The 18,557-nt window shown below is 34.5% G+C and overlaps 1 protein-coding gene across 1 annotated transcript; it reads right to left on the bottom strand.

The window, feature by feature from the left end:
- Positions 1-2,155: 2,155 nt before the first annotated feature.
- LUM (lumican) lies at positions 2,156-9,468 on the bottom strand. The gene is made up of 3 exons (XM_057740405.1): positions 9,261-9,468; positions 6,001-6,888; positions 2,156-3,028 (listed from the first exon to the last, which is right to left on the bottom strand). The coding sequence occupies exons 2-3, from the start codon at positions 6,866-6,868 to the stop codon at positions 2,874-2,876; spliced, it is 1,023 nt and encodes a 340-aa protein (XP_057596388.1). The 5' UTR covers positions 6,869-6,888; positions 9,261-9,468; the 3' UTR covers positions 2,156-2,873.
- Positions 9,469-18,557: the final 9,089 nt, after the last annotated feature.

Genomic DNA, 18,557 nt, shown 5'->3' with positions numbered 1-18,557 from the left:
CAGGCACGACATATCTATGAAGCAACTCTTGAGTTTGTTGGGTGGCAGAAATGGTGTATGTTATCTTCATGAAGTTAGCATTTCTATTCCTTGCTCATAGATGAAGAAACTGAGGATTAGGGAGCTTAAATAAATTATAGTATAGGAAAAATATTGTTTTTTTCTCACATAATGTATACTGCAAATGACAGGCTTCTCTCTGTCCAACACTTGAGATATTGGGAAACATTACTGTAACTGGGATGGGAATGGGGGGTGATGAGAGAAGAGCAGATAAAGAGTGTGTAATATCCTTTCCTCCCCGAGGCTATCACAATGAGTGAAAGAACAAACAGTAGCTTCTCTTCTCCAGCTCTGCCCTAGAGAAAAGGGGCCTGCCCCTAGAAAGAGGAGCTCTCCTCAGACAGGATCTAACCAGTGTCTTCCTCACATGCTTCTACAAGAAGTGTCGCTTGGTGCTTAATTTTACCCTTGTCAGCCAACATTAACTACAAGGGAAATTGCTGTTTTAAGAATTACATAATGTACGTGTCACGCATCAGCCAGCCATTGTTGTCTTAACTGATAATGGTTCTTTGATGATAGGCCATTTTACCACAAGATAGAGTTCACTAAAAATGTTCTATTAAAATATATTATATTTGAGAGAGATTCTACCTTTGTTTTACTTTTTTGAGTTTTATTTTTTTTAATTGTTTAATTTTTTTTAAGAATGCATTTGTTTTAGACACGTTTGAGACTATATATGTGCTTATACGGGGTTAAGTATATTTTTGACTGAACATTTGGCTCCAGACAGATGCTTTATTGTTAACTAGGTAGGTAGAAGTTGTAAATTATATGCCTTACTATTCCCCATTGTATAGAATCATGGCTATCCTTTTGCTAGATTATAAATTCTAACCTTATGTTAAAAATAAATTGATCTTTTAAATCTCATTTTCAGAAACATTTATATACATTCAATATTTTCAGTCCTGGGGATTATCTGCCATTTTTGCCTACAGCCAACTAGTGATTGTTGAGATCTTATAGGTGCTTTTTAGTTAACAGAATATCATTGCGTATAAATCACTAAACCAACAGGAATGGAAATAATGACAAAAATCCAAGGGAAGTTGTGAGATTTAAATATTGTAATGTCGTGATTTATGAGAGATATGTATTTGGTCATTCAGATAATCAAAATATATTACATACATATATATATATGTATGTATGTATATATATATATTTGGTCTTTGTCCAAGGTTTCTGGCTCACAACTCCTAAAGCCTTTGGAATTTCCTGAATAAGAGCATTAAGTGTCTTTTGTTATGTTAACGAGGTGATTTTGGAAAGCTCTTAGGTAATCTAAGGATGGGGGACTGGTTGCCTAGAGACCCAACCTGTGATTAGAGTGTCTGAACTTTCAGTTGCTCCCCCTCACCTCCCAGGAGGGCAAGGGTGCTGGAGATTGAGTTCAATTGCCAATGGCCAATGACTGTTTAATCAGTCATGACTATAAGATGAAGCCTCCATAAAAACCCAAAAGGACAAGATTCGGAGAGCTTTCAGATTGGTGAATCTGTGGAGATTTGGGGTGAGTGGCAAGTGCTTGGAGAAAGCGTGGAAGCTCAGCACCCTTTCCCCATGCCTTGCCTTACATCTCTTCTATCTGGCCTTCCTGAGTTGTATCATTTTATAATAAACAAATAATCTAGTGAGTAAAGAGTTTTCCTGTTCTGTGAGCCGCTCTAGCAAATTCCAAGTCCAGGAGGATGTCCTGGGAACCTCTGATTTATAGCCAGTTGGTCAGAAGCAGAGGTAATAACCTGGGCTTTCACTGGCATCTGAAGTGGGGAGGGAGGGCGGTCCTGTAGGACCGAACCCTTAACCTCTACAATCTGATGCTATCTCCAGGGACATAGTGTCAGAACTGAGTTGAATTGCAGGACACATTTGGGATCTGCACACTTTTAAATACATATTGTAAGATGTGTTTAAAAACTCTTTGAAAGCAGTTGCTAGAAGCAGATAATTTAGTTAATGAAAAAAATCTATTTAACATAAGTAAAATATTTCAGGCTAGAGTTTTTTTCTGAATTCTAATCTATGATTTTATTCTATTTTTTATAGGAGAGTTATGAATTTCACAAGAAGTCAAACACAGTGATGCCATTTGCTATGTTTTATTTTGCTATTAGCTTGTTAAACATAACATGCAAATAATCAAAAAGAAACATACATTTGACTTAGAGTGAAAAATAATTCTAGAAAAGAAAAGTTTCATTAGGTAAGTATATATATATATTCCTAACACTAAAAATACTGCTTTAAGTGTATGTGGTTTCATAAATTTTGTCTAATTTGCAAAGTCATTGGTCTCAAAATTTAGCATCTACTTTTCAGCTAAACAAATTTGAATATTGAAATTTGAACATTTGAGCATTGAGGTAATTTGCTTCAAGACAGTAAATACTCATATGTATGTAATCCATGCTTTTTGGCGCATTAAGTTAAGGTTTAGAAATTATAAAACTTGGCTGACTTCCACAAAACCAGTAAAAAGCTTTTCATATCATTTGACTGTAGAGATGTAAAAAACACTAAATTTACAAATAAAGCATTAACTTTCTTGCTTATGTGTGATGTGTGTGTGTGTGTGTGTGTGTGTGTGTATGTCTGTACTTGTGATGAAATAGGCCTGCCTTTCATCTTTTCTTTTAAAAAAGTAGCAAAATGTTTACAAAACATTTTCCCTCAGAATTTGAAACTTATGGAAGTAATAAACAGCAACAAAAAATGAATAGTAAAAAAACTGACACACAAATAAACATAACCATAAACTGCTGTTCCAGGATATACCTCAATATAATTGGAATTAGTAGGTATTAATTAACGGTGACCTCATTTGCTACACGTAGACATTCATACATATCAGCTGGCAGACTGGTTTGGGTGATGTGGTTGCCATCCAAACGCAAATGTTTGATCTTGGAGTAGGATAATGGTCCCAGGATCTTACAGAAGCTCTTTACTTCAAACTCTGGAAAATTAAAGAATGAAACACTTCAATCATTTTTTTTAGTACATGGGCTTGAAACCATCACTTTTAAAAACCTTCAAATCTATAATAATATCCAATAGGACTTCTTCCCACTTATTTGATGTATCTTTGAATATGGAACTACTAAAGCAATATTTCAGATTACCAAATAGCTCAGCAATATTTAGTAAAAAATACCTATGGTAGGTCAGAAGTTTCAATGAAATGTTTCAAGGAACAGAACTTATTTAAGTTCTTGATTTAGAATTACTAGATTATAGAAAGATACTCAGTGAATGTGCCATACTATCTAAGCATTATTTTGAAATATTAAATCTAGCCTGAGGAAATCTAAGTTTGGTGCTGTTATATGAACAATCTCACCAGTGTAAATATTCTGGGGTTTTGCATCTTAAAAGGGGTTAAATAGGTGAACTCTAAAGAGTTTTTCAACAACCACAGTTCCTGACAAAGATTCAAAACTTCAAAGTAAAAACCAAATCATGGAATGTCCACCATCTCAGCCCACATCCTTTTTTCCTGTGGTCAAAAAGCTGCCACAAATGAACAACTGATTTAGTTTTTAATGGACACTAAGACGGTTATTAGATAGCATGACCTAAGTATGTACATAGAAACTGCCTATGGTTGCCCAAGTCTATTTCAGATTAACCTTATCTGGTTTTTTATCTTGTTATTTTCTTTCATTCTTCAGCTCTAGCTAGCAACAACTTCAGTGGAAGCCCAAACACACTACAGTCCTTTCCTCTAAGATGTTGTCTTAAATAACTCATCTGTCAAATTCCAGGGATCTTGGTTATGGTACCTGCCTCTGAGAAAGTATGGAACAACGGAAAACACATGGGTTTAGGTCTATATTAGTTTTCTACCTCTGCCATTCACTATCTGAAACATTTATCAGATCTTCTTTTTAGATATAACATATCTACCACACTATGTGGCATGAGGGCTACATTAACTAAGGTTTGTAAAGCACTTCACATGGTGGTAGCATGTACTATGTACTAAATAATTATTGGTGTCCTTTTCATTTTTTTCTCTTTTCTAAAATGCTTTACACTAGGAAGATCTGTGACTAGCCTAATGCTTAAAGTTGCAAGTTTAGAATATGAGAAATAGTTTTTGGCTGTATATTTCCTAATATTAGAAAAACATTAAGGGACTCTTTTCATCTTAAGAGAATGTGGGCAATTGGTATGCACAATTATTGTGCGGCAAAATAAACTAAGTTGAAGACACACGTACAAAGTCACACGGCAAGAATCCCTGAAATGTGTAAATCTAAGTGGCAAGGCTAAGGAAGGGAGAAAGGGAACTACTCAGTTTCAAATGACTATCCGTGCTGGGAACTGGGATTTCAGTCTCAGCTTGGCACTGAGTGGCTCCGGGCATTTCTCTCATAGTCCACCTGTCCCATCTCCTACATTGGCTCTTCCTTTTTAACTCATACAATTGAAACTGTTTTTTCTACCTTCAAATGCCCCTGCATCTGTATCTCTTCCCTTTCTTGTCTCAGAGTAGGAGGTAGTCTTGCTCCTGCAGCTAACCTCTACCCACCAAATCTAATGGATTTCTTCAGCCCTCAAAAACGTCTTAAATCCCATTAGCATTTTGGCTTGTCTGAGTATCCTTCCTCCTGACCACAAATGTTTATAACGTGGGACCATGTATTGCCACATAGTGAATTTTCCCCTGGAAACAACTGTAAGGGTTTAGCTCTGATAGCTTGGCTGTGTGTTGTATGACAAGCAAGCTTTCCAGACACAAGAAAGAACACGTGGCATTGCAGAGCTGGCAATCATGATCTCCTTCATGAGAACACCCCAGCCCTACTAGGAGTTACATGAAATTGCTGCAGAATTACCAAGTGGCATATTAATAAGGCACACTGCAATTTTTTTTCTGATAAGAGTGTCAATATCCTTATCCAGTATGACAAGGCAACCAAGTTTTATAATATAAAGATGTTCAATTTCAGTAGATTAATTTGCACATAGAATTATTTAGTGTGTGAATCAGTTTCCCACCTGAGTTTTCATTTTAAAACCTTTATCTGTGAATAATAAGTTTTTTCTTCTGCTGACTTTCATTAAAGAATAAGGTAATGATTGGTGAATGTCAATTTCCCACCTGGATCTGTATATCTTAAATTGAAAAGTGTCCCAGGAGACCAGAAGAGTGCATAAACAGCCCAGGTGGATCAGGTCGAACTCCCAACCAGCAGATAAATGAAAAATAAACTATGGAAGTAAGAGAAAGGAAGGAGGAACTGTGGGAAAATCAAATGAGGTGAAGGGTTGTATATAAGAGAAGGGGCTCTGTATTTCTAGTAAAAAAAAATATTACAAACCCTTATCATATTCCTCCTTAAACTTTCTCACAGTCCTCATAAGAACACCATGAATACCATACACACCAACCATAACAGGGATAACAGAGATAGATGATGGTCATGATAGCAGAGTAATATGTTGAGTCCCAAGTAAAGATATCAGAGGAGACCATGAGTATACAGGGCTGCTTTGGGGACAAGCAGGAGAGAGATGTAAAAGCCTCTGCTGGTTGTGCCTCCTCTGGACTTGTTGGTTTCTCCCTCAACTACATCTAGTCAAGAAATAAATGTAGATACTGATCGAAGTCATGAAGTAGGCAAATAATAACAGATAAAAATCAAGAGATAACACAGCAGAATTAATTAGCCCAGAATATTAAATTTGAAGAAATGTCATAGTTTAAATTCTATGACCTTAATGGTTTCTTATCTGGACGTTCCAAAGCAAAGCCAGATATTCAATAAATAACTAAGCTAGAATTCTATATTCTAGAGAAATATTTTGTTGGCATTTTCATTTTGTTAAACTGGAGCCAGAGGCAATACTTGTGTCACACAACTTAGGCATTTAAAACCTTGAGGAAACATGAATCAATCATAGGCACAGCTTTCTACTTACTTTCAAGTTCATTGACTTCCAGGTAATAGTTTTCAAGGTTTTCATTGACAGTTGGTATGCTTTTAAGCTTATTATAGGAGAGGTCCAGCTCCAGCAAGGATGACACATTAAAAGAATTTCCAGGTATTCCACTATCAGCCAGTTCATTATGAGACAAACGCAGGTACTGCAATGCATTAAAACGCTTGAAATACTCATCAGGGATGTTGCTGATCTTATTGTTGTCTAAGTAGAGAGTTAGAAGAGATACTGGGAGACCAGAAGGCAGTTTGGTCATCTGATTGAAGCTCAAGTCGAGGTATTCGAGTGACTTAAGACCTTTAAAAGCGGCTGAAACGACATCTGCTTTCAGCTGATTGTGTTGAAGATGGACAAAGGTCAGGTTAACCAGTCCATCAAAGGAGCCAAGCTTCGAGATCTTGTTGTTAGTGAGCTGCAGGTCCACCAGAGACTTGGGAAGTGGGCCCACAGATTCTGTCAGATTGTTGTAATTTATATGCAGCTTCTTCAGTTGTTTCAGTTTAGAGAAAACTTTTCCTTTTATCTTGGAATTTTCTAGAAGATTATGATCTAGAATGAGCCACTGCAGATCAGTTACATTTTCAAAGGCCTTGTCATCAATATGGTCAATCTGGTTATTCCTAAGGTAAAGGTACTTGATTCCAGGAGGCACCATTGGCACACTTTTCAATTTCAGCTCATCGCAGTACATGGCGGTTGGGTAGCTTTCAGGGCAGTTACATTCCGGCGCACAGTTTGGTGATGATCTCCCGTAAATCGATAGGGGGATATCGTAATCGTCATAGTAGTAGGTGCCGCTGGCACCGCCAATTAATGCCAAGAGGAGAGGAAACACACCTAGATTCATTTTGGCAACTGCTTTGAATCCTAAATAAAGTGGAAACGTGTATTATTATAAAATAGTATACTTTCGGGAAAAGTATACTAAGAAGAAAGAAAATGCATTCACAAATGTGAATTTTATTTTTATAGTGCCTTTTTTTTTTTTTTACTGCACTAATGATGTCTTTTTAATTTGCATTTAAGGATTAGGATAAGGATACACGTTTACAATGTGTGAGGCAGTGAATCGATTCCAGGGCAGATTGCATTCACATGCGCCCCCTTCTGGGCAAGCCGGGCCTAATTGTTCCAGTCAACCTCTCTAGGTCCTTCCTTAATTAAATGTCTTCCTGCAAGAGCTTTCTGGGAGGTGCCCATTAACCACTAGAACACTGCTTCAGAATACTTTCAAAACTAGAAGAAACAGAATGAGAAGACAGTTGTGAACTGTACCCTCTACCCCACCCTTCAACATTATTAAAATGTGCATTAAGCAGATCTTTACTGAGAACGTGGGCAATCTGTGATTTTGTCTGGAGGAAAGCTGTTCCTGAGTGTGTGTGTGGGGGGGGGGGGGGTAGCACATTCCTTTAAAAATGTCTTGTTGTTGACCCTGAGGAAAGGGAACAGAATTCTTGGTGGGCGAGTGTGCATATTATTTCAACTTTTGTTTAACATTCTATACTTTTAAGCACCTTACAAAACTGTGTTTGAAAATTAATATTTAGTATATTAGTTTTAGTAAAATTATGTTTATTAGTCAAGGAAATGTCACAAACTCTAAATATTTTTAAACTTAGAAAGAGATCTACTTGGTAGAGAATGATATTCTTTTCAGTTTTGAATGAAAATTTTTCTTTCCCTCAGTGGCTCACAATTTGTCTACCTTCTTCATGCCAAAATTTAAGAAGGCAGGGTTTGCATATCTGGGTTTTAGTGCTCTCACTGAATGGAACTGGGTGAGATGTGGGAATTGAGGAAAGTCTGTATTAAACAATGGCCTTAAGAGCCATGTAAGAAAGAATAAATTTGAGAACATAAATTAGAAACTATTTATAACAGTGATCTTCCCATATTAGCCTCTTTCTAAGATGAGGTTCAATGAAGTACATCACAATTGCTTGGGGAAGCACAGGGTCAGCAATTTAGCTAAAGGGAAATAGGATACAAGAGTTGGGCCTTTGTAGGATGAAACATTATAGCTGAGCAACTGGTGACTCTGGGAGGGAAATTGTTAATTTGAAGCACTATCCACATTCCAAAGGATACCATGAAATAAAACCTCTTCCTGTGAGAAACATGGTACAAGCTTTTGGATCTAAGTAGTTTGGGATAAGCAGGATTTTCTACTATCAGGAATTTTAAACATCTTTTCTTTGCTTTAACTTGGAATTATAAAGCACGTTAGCAGATGAAGCACTCAGAAAAAGTTGTTAGAATCACTCTGATAACTGACATAACTGACATGTAGCCAAATTCTTTGTAAATTATTCTCTAAGATTATGATGGAGTCATTTAATTTAGTTGACAGAACTTGGCCATGAGAACAATTACATGGTGCTAATGTAATTGTAAGATTCTTTATAAGTTACAGTACATTAATGTTGTAAAGATTTTTCTTACTTCATTAATAAGCTTCCACCTTATTTTAATTCAGTATACATTAAAATAGACATGGGAACTATAATGTGAGTATTGAATAGTAATGAAAAATGCTTCCATATTTTTGGTAGAGTCAGAACAAGGGCTCTGAATTCAAAGATAGTTTGTAACCATATAATGACTCCACTATGAAGCAAAAACACACTTTACTTTCCCCCAGTTTTTTCAAATGCCTGTGGCTATGAAGAAAATGCTTTTTTTTTTCAAATTGTAAAATTTCTTTAAAACATTCCTATTTCTTACAACATACATCCACAACCCAAATCTTTAAAATTAACAAGATAGAAATAAATAATCCTTTAGCTCACATTTTATAACAGCATAAAATGTTTATGGCAAATTATAACAAATTATAACAACATACTTGTTACAAAATATTTTGAATACTGATTGAAATGGCCTTTCTTTGCTCCAAAATTAGGTTCTAACAATACTAACATATATAACTAATTAGCATAAGATAGCAAACATTTAAGTGCCATACTTTTTCACTATGTCTAGTTTTCTCATTCCAACCTTAAAACTTTGTATAACTTCCTTTGCTAAGTAAGGCATCATAGACTGTATAAAATATATCTCAAATACATAAATCATGGAAAGTATATTAAGCAAAATGTGAAAGTAAATGCTCGAAACTGAATTTGCTGTTGAATAGCAATTGGCAAAGTTGCTCTGGAATTTTTTCTATTCCTGTTACAATAAACATTGTCCCACACCGGCAGCATCCCCAGTGCTATAGTTAAAACAACACTTACCTTACTGTCTCGACACTGCTTTCGTTAATTCTTAAAGCAGATGCACTATGGACAAGAATCCACCAATATATGCTGTAAACTCTGTCAGGACGGAACTGGCTGCCAGATTCTTAGTGATACAAGAGCTGAGGGGGGGAAACCCAGCCCAGTCACGCCAGTCTCTGAATGGAGTTATGTCATTGCGGGGATCTTGTGGTGTGGCATGTGAACACTCTGCTCTCTAACGAGGTGCAGGTGGACTTGGTGAGCAAGGACAGCCCAGCTCACTCCCTATGGAATAAGAGAGAGATACTGCTGAACCAGCCCAAATACCATAGCTTTTAACCCCAAATTGAGTCCTGCTGCAAATGAGGCATCTACAGTGAGAACATTTCTCTTACAAAGCCCTTTCCTTCTATAGCTGTGGCAACAAGTAAATGCAATTCTCTCAGCCAACTATCATGTTCATCTAAAGGTCTCACAAATCATCAACAGAATAAACCATTTCAGGAAAAGGTGAATGAGCAGACTCAGAAGAGTTAAGTCCTCTTCGCTTATAACTCTTGAAATCTATACTGACTTACTTGGACTAACAATTTTTGGCCATTAGTTTCTAAAATATTAAAATGCTTCATTTATACTTTGATACAAGTGATGTGTCCAGTTTACTTATGTTAAGCAGACTCATTTTATGCTCTTCAGGTCTGGAACCAATCAGTAATATGCTGCCTGTTTCTTATTTTGTGGATTTAATTTAGGAATTCATCCAAAACCTTACATGGGGATAGTATTCTATAGCTTATTGCCAAAAAACATGAAAGAACATGAAAGAAATAAATGTATACTAAAAATATCACAAAGTAATCATTTTTCACTCTGTCATTGCATGCTAGCAATATTTTTTTCAAAACTAAAAGTTATGCTAAGTTGCATTCTCCCAAAGGCCTGGTTTGGTACATCTTTCCTTATCATTTCCTGATGCACGCTTCTAGAAAATGAGAGATCTACTCAATTCCCTGTCTGTTTCATTTTGTGATTGTATCAACTTTATTTATACGATTTTTTTCTCTCCCATTTTCATTTCCTTGCATTCATAAGAACTCTTAGAATCAGATACTTTCAGTTCCCACATTGTAAGATTTTTTCCTTTAAAATAACTTAAATATGTCACTTTTTAGCTATGAGACCTGTTGAAAGTTATTTAATCTCCATGGCCACTAATGCGTTTACCTGAAAAATTAAGATTAGTGTAAATGCCTCATTTTTGTCAGAGAACTGTTAAAAAAATAACAGATAATCTTCTTGAAAGTAATTCATAGAATTGTAAGGTGATTCATAGCATAACATTTTAAGAAAATTTCAGAAAGGCCTCAGTTTTACTATAGAGGACATGAATAAACAGAAGAAATCAAGAAAAAAAAAAGGACATAGACCAATCACATATAATTAAGTGGCTTATTGTAAGAAGATAGCTAAACCAATTCTAAGCATTAACTTTGTGTGTCAAATTTTATAATCTGAGATTTTGTGTGAAAAATTCCAGCTCTATATTCCAAGGATTTTTCTTTATGAGCAATAAATGTGTTGTGGTGTCTGTAATAAAGTTTAAATGCATTTTTTTTTAGAACATGACACATTATAATAGTTGTTTTATTTCTTTCTCATATTAAAGGCTGAGAGCATAAAGTCTATATGTTCATCTTATATCCAGTTTACAGAGAACAGTTTGTGGGCCATAATAAGAACGTACTTCTTACTAAATGAATAATTTAATAATAAAAAACTTTAGACTCCTCTCCTTTCCCCACCATGAAGTAATTCCAATATATAATCTTGGTTAAGTCATAAATAGTATAAAAATTAAGGAAAAATAATGCTAAAAAATGCATTAAGTTGGATTTAGCTCACTGTGAAGCAGATATTGTCCACATATACCTTTTTCTATTAAATTAGTTCTGTGAGACCAATAATTGGATAATATTGTACATTTTAAAGCATATTGCTTGGGCCCATTAGAAAGAATATTTATGGTATATCTACTTTATTCCATGCTTTCTTCTCAGAAATTTCACATATTTCTAAGTTTAAATTTCATGCTTTAAAATCCATATAACTGTTATCATCACATTTTCAAAGAAGTAAAAATGGAGACTCAGAAAGTCTAAATAATTCTCTGAAAGTCACCTAACAAGTAAATGGAAGCACAAAGTCATGAGCATCTTCACCCGTTGGGAAGAGACTGTGTAGGATGGAGTTGAGTAATTAATTTAATCAGTTTAAAATATTTTCTAGGCAATATTATTAGCAGTTGAGAAGAGGCTGAAATATTAATAAGGCAATAGTTTTTAAAGGCAAAAAAGTTAGCTAAGCAATCGTTTCTTTCTTAGTACATCACATGCTCACATTCACAGGCACGCCCACATTCACAGGTTAGATCTTCTGGGTGATGTCTGAGCTTTCCATCCTGATGAATGGAGATCAGGCCCTTTGCGATAATGGATGTTGGAGATTTCATCAGAATCTCTGTTAAAATGATTAAGTTGCCCCCTCAGCCCATCAACTGGATTCCCTCTGTTACTTGAGACCAGCAAGCATGATGAGGAACGTTATGACTGTGTCACATGTCTGGTTCTGAATCCAACCTTGGACTTCTCAAAGCCCTCAAGCTCACTGCAACTTGACTGTTCCCTCTGTCATAGCCATTCTGAAAAGTATGACAAAAAAGTAGTAGTCGGAAAGTAGTAAACAGCCCAGACTTTGTGCAAAGATAGATACAGATTAGAAATTTTCTCAAGCAACCTACCAGGAATGAAAATGAAAAAACATGTAATCTTAATAGCTTTAGTGTCTTCATCTTTAAAATGGATGTGATGATTTTTGTAGGAAAACGTATGAGCATCAAAGGACATGTGTATAAAGCCATTGGTGCAGGGCTTGCCATAACATAAGTGATTAATACATTTAAATGTGTAATATTTTATAGCTATTATTAGTTATTATTTATAGAGTTATAGAATGATAGATTTGGAATGTATCTCAGAGACCATTTAATCAATGGGTTCTATGAAATCAGTTCCCCAAGTTCTGCTGCTGGTCTTTCTTTTCATGTGAAGAGCTAAAGCTAATGTGTTACCAGTACTCCATCCAAATGAACTGCAACATCGCTTTCCCTTTGTGGTGGATGGATGGCATCCCATGTTTCCCAGTGCTCTGTGTGTGCAGTGAGATACAACTGTGCATCTTTGTAAGTGAAGTCATCCCAGAGCATAGAATAGGATGAGCTGTAATGACAATTCCCTGCTAATAGAGCAGAAAGTTCTATTTTTATCATTTTATATATTGCGATTTCAAACTCAACTCTCTTCTTATCATATATGTCATAAAAGTTTGTTTTAGCACATTTAGAAAATACAGAGGAAAACAAGAAAATAAGAATTTTAGCATATTTGGAGAATACTTAGAGAGGAAAAAATAACCATATATATTCTAGCCCAGTGAGTATGTAACACACAAACCAACAAGACATTGTTTTTCACAAAAATATTACAACGTTACGCTTATAGTTTTGTAATCTTTTTCACATAAGTTGTGGATACTTTTCTGTATTATTAAATATTATTCTCTAATGCCATTTTAATTAACTACATTAAGTTAATGTACCATAGATGTACCATAATGTAGTTGTTATTTTTTTAATAATACAATGAGCACTTGCTTTCTCTTATAATTTGCAAAGCACTGTCACATGCAATGGAATTTTATTCTTCAAATTGGTTGTACCTAATCTGTCTATTCTGTTTATCTCAATAGACACATTTTAAATGAAAACACCATTTTAGTAAGTGTTTTATGTTTTCAAATCAGACAATACAGGAGTGGATTTGAAGTGGTTTTTTTTCTCCCCTCACATCAATCTTTTTGCCATTCTTAATTTTAGCATTTCTTATGAGCCATGGAACTATCTTTCATCTTCAGAGTACTTACATATGGATATATATTTTTAAACTCATTCTACAGTCGCTTCCATTTCTCTTGGCATCTTACATGAAAAAATATTTGTAGAATTATCAATAGTAGGGTTTATTATATTGTTGCATTAATTAGTTTGCATTGTAAAAGTAATATACATGAATGGTATAACATGCTGAAACACTTAATGGCATGCCAGGATATAAGGTAAATGTAATATAACCTCTTACCCAACTGACTTTGCAGTCTCACTCCCCAGAAGTAATCGTCGTTTTAGATTTTATTACTTCAGATACTTCAGACGTGTTCTATATACCCAATAGAACTTCATCTCTCTCTCTTTTGTCCTATATGCCTTGCACTTTTCACCTAGAATATTTATCTTATTTTATCTGATTAATACATATATTTCTACATCATGTTTTTTATAGTTACAGAACACACTACTGTATAGGTGTAACAAACACTACTTATGTTTTTGCTCAATGGTGAGCATTTCAGTGGTTTCAATGTTCACCGTTTGTTGTTTGCACAGCTTAATTGTTATGACATACAATGTTGTGCGGAGCAAATTTTGTGTATTGGTGCAATATAGCTTTAGGAAAATTCCAAAAGAGAAATTTCTGAAGAAAAGTGTGTACATTTTAAGACTTTGCAGTTATTGACTAATTATTGTTCTGATTACCACTCCCATCAATGGTATATGAGCATATATTTTCACCATTCATTCATGGTATTTGGATATAATCAAGCTTAAAATTTCTGTTATCTCATTGTTCAAGCCTTATTTACTAAATAATATATGTACTGGTAGTCTCCCATTTTTATTCCTTAAGATAACAATAATAAATTTATTATGTGTTAGCATAAAAAATATTTTAATTAAAAGCCCCGTATTTTCCAAAATACATATAGTGAGAGGAGAGGAATTATGTTTTTGCAAATCTATTTAATAAATTGCTTAATAGACAAGAATTAGGTTCTCATAACTGTTTCTTTGTTCAATCTGTTGTGATATGTTGCTCTGTTTGATATGTATGAAGAAAATCTTTTCTCAGATGTTAACTTGGGGAAATAAGTATATAATAACTTTTTAAAGATAATTTCAAATACTCTTCTTTAATAAAACATCAGACCTCAAAAAGTGGTAGTTTTAAAAAGGTTAGTTGTAATGTGAAACCTTAAATCATATCAAAGAACGTTTTTTACACCGATTTCTAAAATTCAAGGGGTTAATCTCCAAAATTTACAAATAGCTCATGCAGCTCAATACCAAAAAGCAAACAAGTAAAAAAGAAAAAAACAACTCAATCAAAAAAATTGGTCAGAAGATCTAAACAGACATTTCTCCAAAGAAGACATACAGATGGGCAAGAGGCACATGAAAAGCTGCTCAGCATCACTAATTATTAGAGAAATGCAAGTCAAAACTACAGTGAGATATCACCTCACACCAGTCAGAATGGCTATCATCAAAAACTCTACACACAATATGCTGGAAAGATTGTGGAGAAAGGGAACTCTTCTACACTGTTGGTAGGAGTGTAAATTGGTGCAGCCACTGTGGAGAACAGTATGGAGGTTCTTTAAGAAACTAAAAATAAAGCTACCAAATGATCCAGCAATCCTGTCCCTTGACATATATCTGGAGAAAAACATGGTTTGAAAGGATACATGCACTCCAATGTTCATTGCAATGCAGTTTACAGTAGCCAAGACATGGAAGCAACCTAAACGTCCATTGACATAGTAATGGATAAAGAAGATATGGTACATATACACAATGGAATATTACTCAGCTGTTAAAAAGAATGAAATAATGCCATTTGCAGCAACATGAATGGACCCAGGGATTATCATACTAAGCGAATTGTCAGACAGAGAAAGACAAATATGATATGATACTGCTTATATGCAAAATCTAGAAAAAATGATACAAGTGAATTTATTTATAAAACTGACTCAGAATGAACTTATGGTTGCGGGGGGCAGGGGGAAGAAGTTTGGGGGAGGGACAGATTGGGAGTTTGGGACTGACATGTGCACACTGCTATATTTAACACAGGTAACCCACACGGACATATTGTATAGCACAGGGAACTCTGCTCAATACTCTGTAATAACCTAAATGGAAAAAAAAATCTTGAAAATGAATAGACATATGTATATGTATAACTGAATCACTTTGCTGTACACCTGAAACTAACACAACAGTGTTAATCAACTCCACTTCAGTATAAAATAAAAATTAAAAAATAAAAATAAATACAAATTCAAATTTTTTGCTTGAAAGTCTGAATTTTCTCAGATATTGTCAGTTTTTTTCCTTACCATGAAAGACACATTTTGTTTGTTGAGAATATATTTGTGAAATACCCTAATCTGATAAACTAAAGTTTGTACGTCAGTCGAATTTTTAATTAAAAGTAGTACTCTATAGAAAAGTAGCTAGTTCAGCCAGTCATCTATAGATTTCTCCATTTTTAAAGCAAAAGTACAATTATGCAGTTGTGATATTAGCTCAATCTTCATGTTTTGGCTACATCTTTATCTGGATGATTTGCTATGATTTCTTTCACTGACTCTTCATCCAGCAGGCATTCGGCAATGTCAGCTTAGTCTCTCAGCTTTTGTGCGTACTTTTCAGTCCGTGCACAAGATGCTCAGTGGCTTTTCACTTCTAGTTTGAAAAGATATAACAAACAATTTTTGACATTTAGAGTCTCATATATCTACAGTTAAATATTTAGTTCATTTTTCTTTAAACTTTGAATGACTGGTCTTAAAATGATGCTACAACTTGACACCATAAAACTATCTAAACTGTTCTCTCACTTAAGACAAAATGTTATTAATGTCTATAAAGCCAAGAGATAATATGGCTTTCATCATATTTCTGTCACTTATTTCCATTTTCACTCACTGTCTTTAGATGGATTCCTCCTTCTCTCAACTTAAAGAATTCTTTGCCAATTTTGTGCAGTGCAGCTGTGGGTTGAGAAAGAAAGTCTTAATCTCCCTTGTTAATGACAGTGACCCATTTTGAAATACAAGAAGAATACATTGATTTTTATTTCATCATAGAATAAAACATTTCAATATACCAATACTTTTAGACAAAATTTTAAAATTTAGAAACATTTTTGAAAAAAAATATTTTTAAGTTATTATTGCAAAACAAGACCACAAAGTATAATTACTTTCTTTTTGTTCACTTTTATAGACACATGGACAATTTGAGGATTTCAAAATAATTATTTATTGAACAGGAGCTAGGTAGAGAAATGATAGCAGGTGTAAACAAAGAGAGATATCAGGAGCACAGTATTGTTAGTGAGAACCAACTGAATTAATTTCTAAAAATGCATTCATACCTACGACTATAAAAGCACAAGTATACCCACGAAAGTAGTTAATTAGCCATCAGAACGACACCACCACATGTCATGTAGCCTCTGGAAAACTGCTTTTCACTTCTGAGATAATTAATGTGAAACATGCAAATATCTTAATGTTATTATAAAAATAATTTTTACTATTAACTCTCTGAAAGTCTTGAGGGTCATGATCTACACCTTTAGAACTACTGCCTGAGACTTTTCACTGTGGGCTACTGGTCACTTAGGTATTAGCTGCCTCAGACAGGCTTTTTAACCACCCAAGCTGAGGGGGTCAATGACCTGCCTTCACTTATTCTCTACTGTTTTAACATATCATCCTTTCTTGCCTTTTACCACTCTCTGAAATTATTTTTAGGTTGTTTGTTGATTTTTTAGCAGTGTATTTTATAACTATCATTTCCACAAGAATAAGGGCCTTCTTGGTCCCTTGGGCTTGGCACAGGTCCTCCATATATATTTGTTAAGTGAATGAAATACTGTTCAAGAATATCTCTTATTGTTCTCAACTTGTCTATTTTTCAGATGGATTTTCATTTACATTTTTATAGCAAAAACAATACTTTTGGATTTGAATGGTGGCATATTGATTTTGTAACTCAACTGAGGAGAAGCTGACATCTTTAAAATAAGTTTTGACATCCAAGGATAGATTGTCTTGGCATTTATCTAAGTGTTTTTTTGTGAGTGTGAATATCTAGCCTTTAACTGAATCTGTATAGTAAATTGATTAACTTTTGAAAACTTCATGCCGTTACAGAATCATGGTGGAATATGATCCCACTCTATTAGAGAATTTAAAATAGCATATTTGTAATCTTTTCTTCACATCTAGTTTTCTCCAGATTATCTTGTCTCTATTACTGAACCAACTGAACCTAGGAGATACAATTCTATTATTTACAGTGCTGACATGGATTTCAGTTTTGTTTTACAGGATAAGCAAGAACTAAACTGTCCTATTTTTCATGACAGTAGGTAAAGCACAAGAAACATACTCATGACATTATAGTCTTTTCTTTCCCTTAAGTTCAAAGTTCAAACCTAGAAGTTTCTCTGACATGTCCTCTAAAGCTCACAAGACAGCTACAATCCACTGTATGTGAAGCATGTCTGCCAGATGTTATGGTTTATATATATCTAATATCATGTATATCATGATTCTACATATTAATTGGGTTTAAGTGGAGTGAAATAGGGAGAAGTGTAATAATCATTTCAAATACAAAAATTTAAAAAGTACATCAAGATTATATTATGACAACTAAACATAAAAAAGTGATGACATCTGGCGTCCTGCCTTCTTCTACCTCTCAGTAACCTCTGCGCGCACGCGTGTGTGTGTGTGTGTGTGTGTGTGTGTGTACCCAATACAATCTAGCAGTTAAGAGTGTTCTGTAACATATCTGCTGTTTCATTTTGAGAAATTCACTTTCCCTCAGCTTGTTTGTCTTTAAAATGGTAAATGTCATGGTGCCTATCTTACAAAGCTGTACTCATCACTTTAAATGAGTTATGCAAGTAAAACTTTTAGAAAATTCTTGCAGATGGTAGGCACTCAATAAATGTTAGCTATTATTACTGTTATAGAGGTCCACCACTTCCAGCATGTATAAAAGAGAGTGACATGGAAGGTGGTGCATTGTGTAGAAGCAGCAAATTCCCTGGGATGGGAATCTTTGCTTCTGTCTCTTCTGTTGTTTGCTCTGAAACTAACTCTATGTATATAAACTCTTTAGATCTCATTTTCCCCTTTTGAAGAATAGAATTAATTAATGCCATCATGGGCGATGGTAAGAGGATTAAATGAGTTAGTACATTACTTAGAACATTGTAAGCATACAGTGATTTATTTTTGTAAGCTAAAACATATAAAAATAGGCATAAAAGATTAATATTTATACTAATATTTACATTAAACAACATGCAAAAACAAATTTAAAATACAGCT

The sequence above is a fragment of the Hippopotamus amphibius genome, chromosome 7 (genome assembly GCF_030028045.1).
Source record: "Hippopotamus amphibius kiboko isolate mHipAmp2 chromosome 7, mHipAmp2.hap2, whole genome shotgun sequence".
In the NCBI taxonomy this organism is placed as follows: domain Eukaryota; kingdom Metazoa; phylum Chordata; class Mammalia; order Artiodactyla; family Hippopotamidae; genus Hippopotamus; species Hippopotamus amphibius.
The sequence above is the reverse complement of the archived record's forward strand: the minus strand, read 5'-3'. Positions and strand labels throughout refer to the sequence as shown.